The 14104-nt window shown below is 49.3% G+C and overlaps 1 protein-coding gene across 2 annotated transcripts in view; it reads right to left on the reverse strand.

Annotated features, from left to right (window-relative positions):
• The window catches only part of HERC5 (HECT and RLD domain containing E3 ubiquitin protein ligase 5), a 361249-nt gene extending 348009 nt beyond the window's left edge, over positions 1–13240 (reverse strand). For both annotated transcript variants that reach the window (XM_085635568.1, XM_085635578.1), the window contains exon 1: positions 12905–13240. In XM_085635568.1, coding sequence (XP_085491694.1) covers positions 12905–13142 — 238 coding nt within the window. In that variant the 5' untranslated portion in view covers positions 13143–13240. The remainder of the gene's footprint in view (positions 1–12904) is intronic.
• Between the last annotated feature and the right edge of the window lie 864 nt (positions 13241–14104).

Below are 14104 nucleotides of genomic sequence, written 5' to 3' on the forward strand. Positions count from 1 at the left end.
AGGACATGCCACACACATCAGGGCATGTCCTACCTTATACCTACAATGCACCCTGCCCTTGGGCCTACCAGAGGGGTGACTAATATGTAGTTAAGTGAAGGTTTGGGGACTGGCAAGGAGGTGCACTTGCGCAATCAGCGCGACAGTACCAGACCGCGCGCAGGTTCTGCAGTGGCAGACCCTAGACACATTTTACTAGGCCGCTTCTGTGGGTGGCACAACAAGTGCTGCAAGCCCACCAGCAGCATTTGTATTTACAAGCCCTGGCACACCTGGTGCACTTTACTAGGGGCTGATAGTAAACCAAATAAGCCAAACATGGAATCCAATCAATGTATACATTTTACCATAGGGAGAGCATATGCACCTTAGCACTGATCAGCAGTGGTAAGGTGCCCAGAGTCATAAAACAGCCAACAACAGGTCAGAAAAAATACAGAAGGCAAAAAGTTTAGGGATGACCCTGCAAAAAGGGCCAAGTCCAACACAACCCCCTTCCAGCCAAAACGCAGGGTAGACCAATCACCACCGTGATGGTCTTCCTTGCTTGGGGCGATAGAACAAGGACCTGGCCCGCAACTGCAGGGGCAGACTCCATTTCTACGCCAATCTGAACCTATCGGACTCCCTCTGTCCATACTCTCAGGGCCCACCAAGCCAATCCATGGGGAACCCTTCTCCTCGCCTGTGGACACCACCTGTGCAGCACCTAACCTTAACTGGCCCACAGGTGTGTCCCAACAGAGAGACAGCAAAATGCTACAGTGGCCACTGACAGTAGTCAGGGATGAGACCCAGGCCGTGTGCCTCTCAGGGCAATCAATCCTCTGTGGCGCCAGGGAGCGGGGGGAAGTAGCCCCAGGTGCTTGGCACCCTTTTTCCATTCTCCCCATTGTCAGGTCAGGTAGGACATCCTGGCAGTGACCCACCAGCCCCGGGACTGTACCCGGCGGCTGGGTCAAAGACTGGGGTGGCCTCTCCCACACCCGGTCCTCCTCCTTGGGGCTCTGTACCCTCCCACCTGGAGTGGTACCCCCTACCAGAGTTGCCAGGGCACCTGTGGCAGGTGTCCTGCGCAATTCACCCACCACTTCAGGGGTTCTATCCTGCAACTGGGTGCCCAGGTCAGGGGGGACACCCTGAACCTGGCCCTCCAACCTAGGGTCTAAACCCTTCAGTTGAGCCGGGGTCAGAGGCGAGGACTCCCTCCCTCTGCACCCCCTTCCAGATGGCTGTACCCTCCCACCTGGAGTGGTACACCAAGAAGTCAGACTGGTAGGGACATTGATTACAGATGTCCCTCCCTCCAGGTCAGACAACACCTGAACCTGGCTTCCCAACCCTGGGACCAACCCATGCGGTTGAACGCTCGCCTGGCGCACCAGGACTTCCCGGGGGCACGCATGCCCCCCCTGAGGGTGACACATAACTCATGTGTCGTGTGATAGTCTGCCTGGCGTGGATCTCCCCACCCCTGTCCATCTGACAGTGCGCGAAGATCCCCCAGGACAGAAGTGGTGTCACCATGGTCATTCACTGGTGACGCAGCCCTTCTGGCTGTCCCCTGACCCACTGGTTCTCCCACTGGGGACTCTCTCCCCCTCTCACCCCTCAATCTGGACTTCTGCACCCTCCCAACTGGAGCGGTACTGCCAGACACCATAACTGATGGAGGTCCGATTACAGACACTCCCAGCTCACCAGACCCTAGGGGATCACCCTCAGCGGGCGGCCCATCAGGACAGCCTAGGCTCCCCGCCTGGTGTTCCCTTAAAGAACCATCCAGGGTCTGAGACTGAGTTTCGGGCACCTGGGGGCACGCCGCCCCACACTCACTCCTTCTCCACTGAGACAGGACGTGAGGCCCTACACCCCTCCCACTACCATGGGACCTAGCTGGGCTACTCTGCACCACTTCCACCACTCTGGGTTGGAAGACACCTGAGCCACTCCCCACGGGGTCACTCCCCAATGCCTCTCCAGACCCTCTGGAATCCACCAAAAGGTCTGCCTCCAATGTGAGCTCCCTGCGGTCAGAGAACTCACTCTCCAACAGGTGTTGACATAGCTCTGGAAAACAGGGACTTAAAATACGCTCTCCCACAATTGGATCACACAGCCCCCTAGCAGGGTTAACCAAACTATCCTTCACCTTACCATCCAGTGCCTCACACACGTACTCCACACCACTCTCCTGAGACTGGCAAGACAGTAGCTGACTGTCTCTGTCACACAACCCACACTCTTCTGGGTGGTCTTCACACTCACCTACCAGGACTTCAATTTTGGGGGAACCCCTCTCCCTGCGCCTCTCATCTAGAGCCAGTAGAGTGTCCCTCCCACCACTAGGACTATGAACCCCTGCGCCAGTTACCCTATTCCCTTCAGGGATACTGCGCACTACTGGAGCTACCTCATGCCCTTGAACCTCCTGGTGTGTGTTAACCCCCTCCTTCAAGTCAGGTGCCACATCTCTGGGTGTGTGTACTACTCTTTCCGCCCTAGAGAATTCAATACTGCTGCCACCATCTGAGCTGTATTCCTCCTCCCACTCAGAAAAGCTCAATCTCTGAGCTACGCACCTTTCTTGCTGTTGGGCTGAGACACTCATGGCCTCAAGCCTCTCGAGCTCCATATCAAGTTTCCTCATTAAAAAGTCATGCTCCATTTGCATTTTCTTTTCTTCCAGAGCCAGCTTCTTGCTTTCTAGCTCCAATTGGCTTTTTACTTCCAGCTCTGCAAACTTCAATTCATGATCCCTGGTGGCCTGTCTGTCTGCCAGCTCCTCTGGTGACAGGTCTCTGCCAAAACTGCGACCGCTTTCCGCTGGTTTCAATGGTGTAACTTCCTTAGTTGCACCCCTTGATTCAATCCAGGCTTTCAGCGCCTTGTAGAGATCTGATTTGTTCTTGCATCCTGCATGTGGAACCTTGAGCTTCCTGCAGAAGTACTTGAGTTCAGTTCTCTTGTAGCTGTCCAGTTTTGACTCATCCCATTCCATTCCTGCGATTTCAGGGATTGATTTCTCAATGCTGTTTGGGCCAGGCATGACTCCAAACACAAGGGATCTTCTTTCTTGGCAAGCGAAATTAAAAAGTTCTGTGGCTTAAGCTACTGGACTGTCTTTACTGTGCAATGGTTAGTAATCACTGCGCAGACACCAAGAACGCAAATCCGTAAATCCTCACCGCTGCCACCAATGTTAGAATCCGGGGTCTCTGGTTGGCGCAGGTATGCACTTGCGACAAGCAGGGACCCTTTCCTCTAAGTCAGGGCAAAGGATCACCTCTTTAAAATTAACCCCTGCTCACCCTCTAGGTAACGTGGCGCGAGCAGCTAGGCTAGATTCCAGAGGGCATTAGGTTAAGCGTTGCAAGTTGTCCCACACAATAATCACCACCCCACCACACAAAGACACAAGGCTGTAGTTATATCAAAATAAAGTTCTTTATATAAAAGCTTTCTTTGTAGGCAGGTTGATAAAATACAGTTCTCTTGTAAGTACTAATCCAGTTACTCTTTAAATGCTTAAAATGTAGTCCACAGTTATTGAAAAGGGCACAGTTCTGATCAAAATAAGCTTCTTGGGGGTTCTGCGTGCTTCGTAGCGCCTTTGTTATGCTTTGTACAAGTTTTTAGAGGTGTCTTGCCGTTTCTCACGCTTCTCGCGTGAGCACGAGTACGCTTGCCGTTCCTCACGCTTCCCGCGTGAGCGCCGGCAATGCTTTTTAATGCGGTACGGTTCAGACCGTGGCAGAGACGCGCAGTACACGGACGGCAGCACGGGTACGAGTCAAACAAAGTACTTTAGAGGCAAGTACGGTTCGAACCACGGCTGGTTTCAATGATTGCAAATGCCAGTACGACTCGAAGCAAAGAATTTTAGAGGCCAGGACGGTTGGAACTACGGCGCCAGACACAAGCTCCTTTCAATGCAGGTACGATCAGTACGGGTCGAACTACGGCCCCAGGCACTAGTATTCAAAAAGGCAGGTACGGCTCAAACAAAGTACTTTAGAGGCAAGTACGGTTCGAAGCACGGCTGGTTTCAATGATTGCAAATGCCAGTACGACTCGAAGCAAAGAATTTTAGAGGCCAGGACGGTCCGTACAAAGGCAAGTACGGACCGTATTTACGCGCACAGCTCCCAATAGTTCTCAAGCAGGTACGGCCCGTACGTAGGCAAGTACGGGTCGTACTTTTAGCGCGATTGTCTCAAATACCTTCTTTCCTTCACGGGGATGGTCACGGCAGCCTCGGGTTTCCACGGGGAGGGGTCCCACGTCGCGGGGTCGTCCCTCAAGGTCAGAGGGCGGCGGTGTTTCGTGGCACCCACGCAGACGGTCTCAGCCACACGATAGAAGGCAGAGGAGGGGAAGGCAGCTCCGGGGCAATCCTTAGCGCGTTGCAGCGCCAACGGCTTCTCTGTAGATCACCAGTAGATCGCAGGTCCTCGCGGTGATCTCGGCAGCGCGGGGTCGCCAAGACTCGGTGCGCAGACACTCAGGGTCCTTTCCTTGCGGTGCGAGCTACGGCTCGGAGGGGCAGGTACTTGCGGTGCTGGGACCAGACAGGTCCTTGCGGTGCTCGTGGTAGCCTCAGGTGGCAGATGTTGCGGTGCTGGGAAAGGGGTAGAGGCACACAGGTTCTCTGGGAGTCAGCTTCACAGAATCGCTTCCAGGCACTTCTCCTCTTCTTTGGGAAAGGTAGCGCCCACTGTTCCTGGGGCGCTGATCAGGGGGCAAGTTCACAAGCAAGCCCTTGGAGATTGTTTAAAAGCACAAGTTGAATCAAAGTCTTTTTCTGTAGTCTTTTCCTCTCCTTCCAGCAGACAGGCACCCACTGCAGGCCAGTCTCTCAGGCAGAGAGACAGTATTCCTCCTTCAGCTTCTCCAGGTCCTTCTCCTTCAGGCAGAGGTTCGTCGTTGCGTAAACATGATCTGATTTCTTAGGAGCAGGGCTCCTTCTTTTAAAGCGCAAATCTTTTGTTCTTTGTCGCCAGGGGGCCTGGGCCTGGCTCAGTCCGGTCTTGGAGCACTTTGTTGTGGTGACTCTGCTCTTTCCTTTCAGCAGCAGGGCAGAGACATCAGCCGCTCCACAGGGGGCGGAGCCGGCATTGTGTAGGCAGAGCACAGGTCTATTCAAGAGTCAAGGTGTACTCCTCCCACCCATCCTGGTGTAATCTCTCTACCCACCACCTGGCAGCCAGCCTGTCCCCTGGAATTCCCCAGCCCTGCTCTTCACTGTTGCTAGGCAGAACACACACACACACAGCAGAGGTGGACTGAAATGGCCAGGTCAGTAAATACTAACTTTCTAAAAGTAGTATTTACAAACACAGGATATTAAAATAAACTTTACTAAAAGAAGTATTTTATTATTCTGAGTTCAGGCGTACTAAACATGACTTTCTACCATGCTCTATGAGTCCACTGGGATTACAGCGTGTAGTAATTCCAGCAGCCCATTCTGGCCTATGGAGAGCAGGTAGCCTTCAATAGTGAAAAACGAAAATGGCTGTAATTCACTTTTAGGACATGCCACACATATCAGGGCATGTCCTACCTTATACCTACAATGCAACCTGCCCTTGGGCCTACCAGAGGGGTGACTAATATGTAGTTAAGTGAAGGTTTGGGAACTGGCAAGTAGGTGCACTTGCGCAATCAGCGCGACAGTACCAGACCGCGCGCAGGTTCTGCAGTGGCAGACCCTAGACACATTTTACTAGGCTGCTTCTGTGGGTGGCACAACCAGTGCTGCAAGCCCACCAGCAGCATTTGTATTTACAAGCCCTGGCACACCTGGTGCACTTTACTAGGGGCTGATAGTAAACCAAATAAGCCAAACATGGAATCCAATCAATGTATACATTTTACCATAGGGAGAGCATATGCACCTTAGCACTGATCAGCAGTGGTAGGGTGCCCAGAGTCATAAAACAGCCAACAACAGGTCAGAAAAAATACAGGAGGAAGGCAAAAAGTTTAGGGATGACCCTGCAAAAAGGGCCAAGTCCAACACAAACCATTAGGGCTGAAGTTTGGAGTGAGGGGACGCAGAGGAGATGGACCCGAAGATTAGCGCCATAGAGAGAAGAGGAAGGACGGCTGGGGCATGATAGCCACACACACCACACGACGAATAGGGGGACACTACAGACATCTGGGTAGAGCAGGAGGGGTGGGAGGGAGGGAGGGGGGTAGTTGTTAGAGTAAGATTTATTAAGTACAGAACCATGTCATAAGCTGTAATAGTACTACTAACGGACCAGGAGGATTACGGCTTCTAAGTACTTTACATCGCTGCTGGCCTCCGGGTTGTAGGTAAACAGCTGTGTTGATATACATTTTCCAATAATGAAATGTATTTAAAAAAAATAATAAAAAAATAAAATAGAACGGGTCAATCGAACAATCCAGTATACTAAAGTAACTACTGTCTGCCTTCTCCTAGTGTCTACTTAGTTTTGAGTGATCTTTGTTGTGTTGGTTACATTGCTTTTTTTTAATTATATTACTCTTTTGCTCCACTGCTGCTATTGGAAGTCATTTCCAACCTTTCTGTGAAGTAGAAGCATAGGGGAAAGATGAAGTAGTAGCTCTGATATTACATAATTTATTTACCTGAAAGGAACTTATAGGTACAAAGTACAAATATCTCCAGTACCTGAAAATTTAAAAATTCCACAAGCCCCATCTTCATCATCAAACATAAACAACACTTTCCTCATCCCAATGTATGCACATAGACATATCACTCCCTGAAAAAGAACATTTCCACCTATCCCATTAACACCATTCACCAAGTGTACTATGACCAAGAGCTTTCATCCTAGGAGAATTCAATGTGTGGGTCGGCAACACATCAAACAAGTACACTCAAGGCATCATCCATCACCTTGATAACCTAAGCTTCCTCCAATTGACTGGTCAATCAAACCATTCTAATGGGCAAAACGTGGACCTCTTGTTCTCAGTTATCCCTATGACCTCGATCTTTGGATTCTAGGTCCTCTCATAGCCTGAACATGCCATGGTCATCGCCACTATTGAAAAAAAAGATGAACCCAACACCCAACCAACTCCCTGGAAGGACACCGGTTGGCCCATGGAGGACTTGGTTTAACATCCACGCTATTTAATTCTTTATCCCAAGATTTCCTCTATAGAAATGCCCAGCTGCTTGTTGTTTCTGATAGAATCCTGGCCCACCTAGAGAATATAATTTTAACTGCTCTTAATCAGCTGGCTTCTCTCTGCCCATCAAAAAGAAACATGATGAAACAAAAGATTCTGAAGAGAACCTAACCTCACATCCCCTTCTCGGGCAGATCACTATTATACCCCAGGTTCATAGCATATTTAGCACTTATCAGTGGCCAGTGCAGAGAAAGGAAGGGCCGGCCCGGCTATGGTGGGTAGTCCTTATAACCATTTTAATCCAGTCCCTCAAAAACATGTGAGATGTGCTCTTGATTGCTCAGGGCGTGGTTCTTCCTTCACCACACTGAGTACTGGGCCTGGATCAACAAAGCTGCCATTGATTCGTCTTCATTGTCTCTCAGGTGCCAGCTCATCGCTTCTTTTTTTAGGGGTGTGTAACTTAGAGAGTCGCAGCTCCATTTTAATGCATAATGTCCCAAGGCTGCCAGATGGAGCAAGAGAAGATCAAGACTCACTGACTAATAAAGCGTTTTGTTGGTTGCGTAATGTGAGGAAATGCTCGTCTGTTATTCGCCAAGACATTGCTGGAGTGAATCTTCATTGGTTGTATTAGACACTGTTGAGCTCACTCTGGTTTCGTGTAACAACGCAGATCACCACATTGCCTTAAAGGTGCGATTTCCAACTCCTGTTCTGTCCAAGATATGTTTGAAACTCAATGCGCCCAGGGCTACATTTGAGAATGATCTGATTATATCCCAGCACAGTGACACTGACTCGTCTGAGTTATGACAGCCAACTCCCACAGTGGAACCATCTTTATAGTTCCTCTAAGCTTACAACCTGAAGCCTGGAACATACTATCTTGGAAGAATGATGGCCCCAATTCTGAATTGGCCGATCTGGGCTGGAAGTGGGGGAGGGGGGCTTGCCACTCATTCGATTTATGCATGCTACAAGAAACTTGGTGTGTAGAGCCAGTCCATCGATCTAGGTACACAACCTTTTTTGCTCAGACATCTAACAGGGTAGGGGTCGACCAGCAGGTGGCTTAATTCCGTGGATCAAGAACTCACTAGATTGTATAACCACTAGGCTTGAATACACTCTTGGGATATTCTGGGGTTATCCCTTGGCAGGGTGGGTCGTCTTACTACATCTTCAATGTTTATAATAGGTCCAATGGCCAAATAGGGCATCTAGTACTCTCCTTACTCTAGAGGATGTTACGGACTTGATACCGCATAATAATCAGGTGCTAGCCACCAGTGATTTTAATGTATTATTCGAACCATTTGGCTTCAGTTCCCTCATTCTAACAGAAGAGGAAGATGCAGCATGGATTATTCCTCAGTTAGACCTAGAACCCATAAAAAGATGCACAGTGGCTGCTAATCAGCTGATGAGCTTATCTCTCCCACTTGGCCTCAGAGCATGTAATAGCAGGTCCATTTCTGATCGCAGAGGTTCCCATACTTTCAAGCGTTTTCTGCAAAAGAGCCACTTTGATTACATATTTCTATCTATTAAGCTGTGGCTCTCCTTTATAGATATGCTGGTGGTTGAAAGCCACAATAACAATCATAATGCTCTTAATTTGACCCTTAAGGGACTTGGGACTCAAGTCCAACAAGGTGGCACCTCCAAGCTAGTGGGAGAATTGACCCTCTTGAATAACAAGTGGGCCTAAAAAATGGGTTTGTCCACAAGGATTTGAATGTTCTGGCTCTGATTTAAACATTTACGAAAGGAACAAATTGACCTTGCACACAAAACCAAAACCCACGCATCAGCAAAGACTAGGGGCTGGTTACGAGTACAGTGGGCCTGGGACTTCCTCCCTTTCTCTCATCCGTCCACCCTTTGACCCATCCATCCATCGGTCCACTCATTCATCCACCCATTTAACCTTTTACTCTTTCTGACCACTGCCACCACTGCAGGTAGGTCCGTCATATTTCGAGTGTGTCGGTCGGACCACCACAGGAATGCCAATTCTGCCGGGATCCCGCAGGTGTGGAAATGAGCAGGTGCTGTGTCGGCACCGCCAAGCATATTCCGAGTTGCATTTCCACCGCTCATTTAATTGCAGTGAGCCAGCCATGAAAAGGGTGGCAGACATTCAAGTAATGGTGCCACTTCTGGGCCTGAGGGTGCACGCGAGGGGGGTACCTTGTGCCCTCGTGGAAGTGCACCCCCATTCCTGCCCCGTGTGGCATGCACAAAATGGTGCATGCCACGCCATGCAGGGAAGTGCTGCAGGTGCTATCACGGCGATTGTCTGCTGTTAGGGCTCTCCTATGTACCTAACACAGCCGCCGCTGTGAGACCGCCACAGCACCGCCCGCCCTGGATTCAAGTTGGATTCCAGCAGGCGGGTGCACCACAAGCTTGAAGGTCCTCCTGACAGCCAGGGCCAGACTGGCCGTAGCGGGCACCGGGCAATCCCCCGATGCGCCGCACGGGTGGGGGCCGGTTTTGGGCCCCTGGGGGCCATTTTTGTTACAGGGCCGTTTTTGCAGCATAGCTGCAAAATCGGCCCTGTAACAAAATCGGCCGAAAACCGGCCCTGGGAAAGAGCTCGGCGCCACCCCCAACCCCCGCGGAGGGGGGGGGGGGGCGGCCAAGCACTTTGCCAGGGCCGGTTTTGGTTCCCAGTCCGGCCCTGCTGACAGCGCAGCGGTGGCGGTGCTTCAGGAGTACCACCAAACTTTGAATCGGCTCCTTAATCATCTTGGGTTTTGGAGAAAGGTTTGGCTAAACATGTACAGTACCACACACATATTATGCATGTTCACTTCACACAGGTCCGTCCCCACACTTCCCAGGCTTTGTGGGGCCTCTCTACTGATTGACTTGAATGAGAAAGGGGCTTAAAATATACAGCATGGTCACATGATGATGGGTACAAATGAACATCAGTTTACTCAGAAAGCAATATGTCAGTGCACTTTGATGCCAACATGCATCAACAGCACAGGCACCAGCTTGCTTAAGTGGTAATTGTCATAGCCAGCGTATGCGTCATTTGCTTCGGGTATTTTGTCACAGAGACCCTGATATCGCCGGATTCTTATCTTATCTTACCATCTCTTACCACTCTTTAAATCATTGGCCGACTGGACCTTTTTATCTGCTGTGAAGTGTAAAGGGGAGAAAACCAATCATTCAAATCCAACCAATAAACTAATCAATTTTGATGCTGAAGAATCACTAACTCCGAGTTAAGGTTTAGCGGATTTATTACAAAGCCAAAACTAACTGAACATACAAGCACCTCATAACGAGGTTAAGGAGATGCATGGGCACTAATACAAAGTTTAGTCTACGCAACAGCCGAATACGATGAAGCATAAAAAGAATAATGAATTCTAAAAATATCAAACAAATGATAACTGCTCCAATATCCAAATCAGTCTTCATGGATAGCTACAAAGGAATTGATTAGCCTGTCCCTACTCTACCGCTAAAGTGGCATCCCTACTTAGCATCTCTCAAGCAAGATCGGAAAAAGATGTCAGCTCGTGAAGACTTCCTAAGAAGTACACTCACGGTGAAGGGATCAGTAGCCAAAACTACCAAACTCGTTCTAAGTCTCTTTCCTCAATATCGATCTCTTCCTTCTTCCCTCATCTGCCTCTCCTCTGCCACTCTTCCCTCTGGGCACTGCCCCTAATACAAAATGCACAACATGGAGGACACGCCTCCGTAACACCTCTTCTGGCTGGATACCTCCTGAAGGTAAATTTCCATTGAAACCTGTGTCTCGTCCAATAACGGTTGAAACGTCCTTGAGTCCCAGGCTCCCTCAGCGCAGAAAGTAGCATCTTCCAATTATCAGCATTCCTGAAGACTCGCGTAACAATTCTCCTCCATACTTAACTCCTAAAACACAAGGGTTAGTCTTAGCTACCGAGGATGATGTCCTTGCACCTGCAACAGAAGCCTGAGAACAGAAAATACTTCCCTGCACATGAAATTCGTTGACTAGCTCCAAATGAGAGCCTTCCCAAGGAAAGTAAATTTCGGCCTGAACAGTTCAGCTAACATAAGGAACGCGAGTAGGCCTGTCATAACAAAATATGGACGTTCATTTAGGCCTCTATACATCAAAACTACACACATTAATAAACGTTGCATCTGTAATCACCATATTTCATTACATTTAGGGGCCGATTCCGATCTGGGTCGGGAAGATCTGCAACCGACCCGGATCTGGAGTGTTTTTTCTGACCAAGCCAGACTCCTGCAGTCCGACCGAGCGAGTACGATGCGGCCGCATGCTGCCGGACTCGGTTCGGTCATACTCCCATAGAAGTCAATGGCAGCCGGTCGCACGACGCGTACATGGTCTCCCATTGACTGAATGGGTACCTCTCGCACACAGGCATCCCCTACAATGGGTACGTGTCGGTTCCATCCGCACCGTACATGCCTGTGTTGGGGAGACCATTGGGTCTCCCCCTGTGTCCGAGTCGTAAGACTGCGGGTGACGGGGGTCCGACGTGGACCCTCGAAGACCGCTTCCAACAGCGTTTACGTGTCGGAAGATCCGACTCGATCCGGCTATCCGAATCGTGCATTGTACTGGCTCGGTCGTAAATCGCATCCATTGCACGGCACGGTTTACTTACGGACGAGACGTACGGAGCGATTCGGACCCGGAAACGACTCGGTCGGTGAATTTCATGTTGCTCGCATCGTACTTGCTCGCTCGTACAGCTGTACGAGTCGGGCGGAAAACACGCGTACGGCTTGTAGTTTTTCCGGCCGAATCTCGTTCGGTGTCCTTCCGAGCGAGATCGGAATCGGCCCCTCAGTGTATAAGTAATCATTCCTACACGTGCAGACTTTAATATTGTGCTTGTTTAAATCTAAGGCATTACATTACACATGAATTCATTCATTAGTCACTTTGCAATAGGCAGTTACATTTAAAGGTCATTTTACCCTCTTGACTAACACTGATTACATTTCTAACATTGTACTCACTATTCATTATTACGTTTACTATTCTAATGATCATCGGTTAATACCACACTTGATTATATACGGGTGCGGACTACTCACGATTATGATTCACCCCTACAATTTTCTAACCATCATGGCGCTCTATCAACCCCAAGAATTATGTGTGTCAGTGACCACAGCCAGTAACTGCGCATCAATGGCCACACACAGTAAGAAGCATAACGGCCTCTCACAGAAATGGCCCTACTAGTGACACGCTTTAGTATCCACTCATTACACCCAATCCAGGAACTAGTGAAATGATGCACACAAGCTGCACTCCAAGGTCTCAGACATGCACGCACACGTGCGCGCCCACCCACACACAGACACTCACGTTATTTACATCATGAGGCAGGTATGCAGTGCCAGATGCATATACTGTAAAACACAAAACAGGCAACAAGTTCACAAGAATTATGCATAGAGCAGAGATAAAAATTAATTAAGTAATAAATGATAGAATTATAGACGAGTGACAGTGAATACCAGGGATGTTTGTCACCGATGGGTTCTGAGTGACATCGCAAAGATAATCCCAAATTGAATACGGCAGTTTTTAACTTTGCGCCCATTTATAATTTTATGTAATGTACAACACCCAACATCTCCAGCCCTTTCTTTTAACAACTACACAGGAGAACAGAATGGAAGTCACAAACAGACGATTTTCAATTTTGCGTTTCATATAAAAGAATCAATATTCTGCTAGCCATCGGCCACTCACTCAGTTTTCCAGTCAGAAGTCCTCCAGCCTCGTCTGTGGCACACAGGGCCACTCTGCCGTCGCTCAGCACCACAGCCACATGGCGCAGGCTGCAGCTCACCTGACGAATACCACTGAACTCCAGCGGACACCGGCTCGGCTGGCATTCCCCAGCCGAATAGAACCATAGCGATGAGGGCCGATTGGGAAGCGCGGCCCCTGCCTGCGCACCGCTCCCCGAAGGTCTCTTCTTACCCATGCCGAGGACCGTAATGCAAAGAGCGCCGAACAACTGCCGATATTATATACAAGTATTGCGTGACAGTACAGTTTCGTTTCGTTTCCGAAGACGGTGATGACGACCCGGCCCACGAGGCAAACCCTGTCTCCGCATACCTAGGAGCTGCAGCAGAAAGGAAACCGAAACCAGAACCCCGAGATTGGAAATGAAAACTGGAGTCAGAGGATCGTAAAAAAGCGAATAAAGGGAATCCACAATCCATTTTCAAAGCCGTGAGCAGTAAACACAGTGGTATTACGAACTTGAAAAGAGGCGCAGTTTTACATAAAAATGGGTGGGTTTGAGTCCGAGGTTCAATGATCAAATAAATTAGGGCCGGCTTTAGCGCCCAGTGCAACAATCTTTTCTGGAGCCCCTTCACAAAAAGTCTCCTAAATACCTCACTATCACCCCCCCACCGGTCACCTTCATCTCTCCGTAGCCCCCTCTCAACCATGCTTTTAATTTGTTTTATAGCGCTATGTTGTGGTTTGGCTCAAGGGAGTAGCCAGAAAATTGAAATACCTCCCACTTTGAATCAATGCTCTTAGGGCACCAAGCAAGCAAAGCAAATCGTTGCGACCCTCCCCAGAAGATTTTGCATGTTTCTTCCGTCCAAGCATATATCCATTCATCCTTCCATCCATCCTCTGATATCCACCATTTCACCTTTACATTCTATTATCCATTCACTCTTTCATCCATCATTCATTCAGTTACTATTCTGTCCGTCCATCCGCCCCAACCATCTGTAAATCTGTCCATCCATCTTCATGCCTATTCATCCATCCGTCCACCCACCCTTTCACTCAGTCATCCACCCGTACACTTATCCATCCACCCTTTCATCAATCCATTCATCCATCCATCCTTTCAATCATTCATTCATCCTTTCACTCCATCCATCCACCCTTTCACTCATCCGTTCACCCTTTAATACA

The sequence above is a fragment of the Triturus cristatus genome, chromosome 2_1 (genome assembly GCF_964204655.1).
Source record: "Triturus cristatus chromosome 2_1, aTriCri1.1, whole genome shotgun sequence".
Lineage (NCBI taxonomy): Eukaryota > Metazoa > Chordata > Amphibia > Caudata > Salamandridae > Triturus > Triturus cristatus.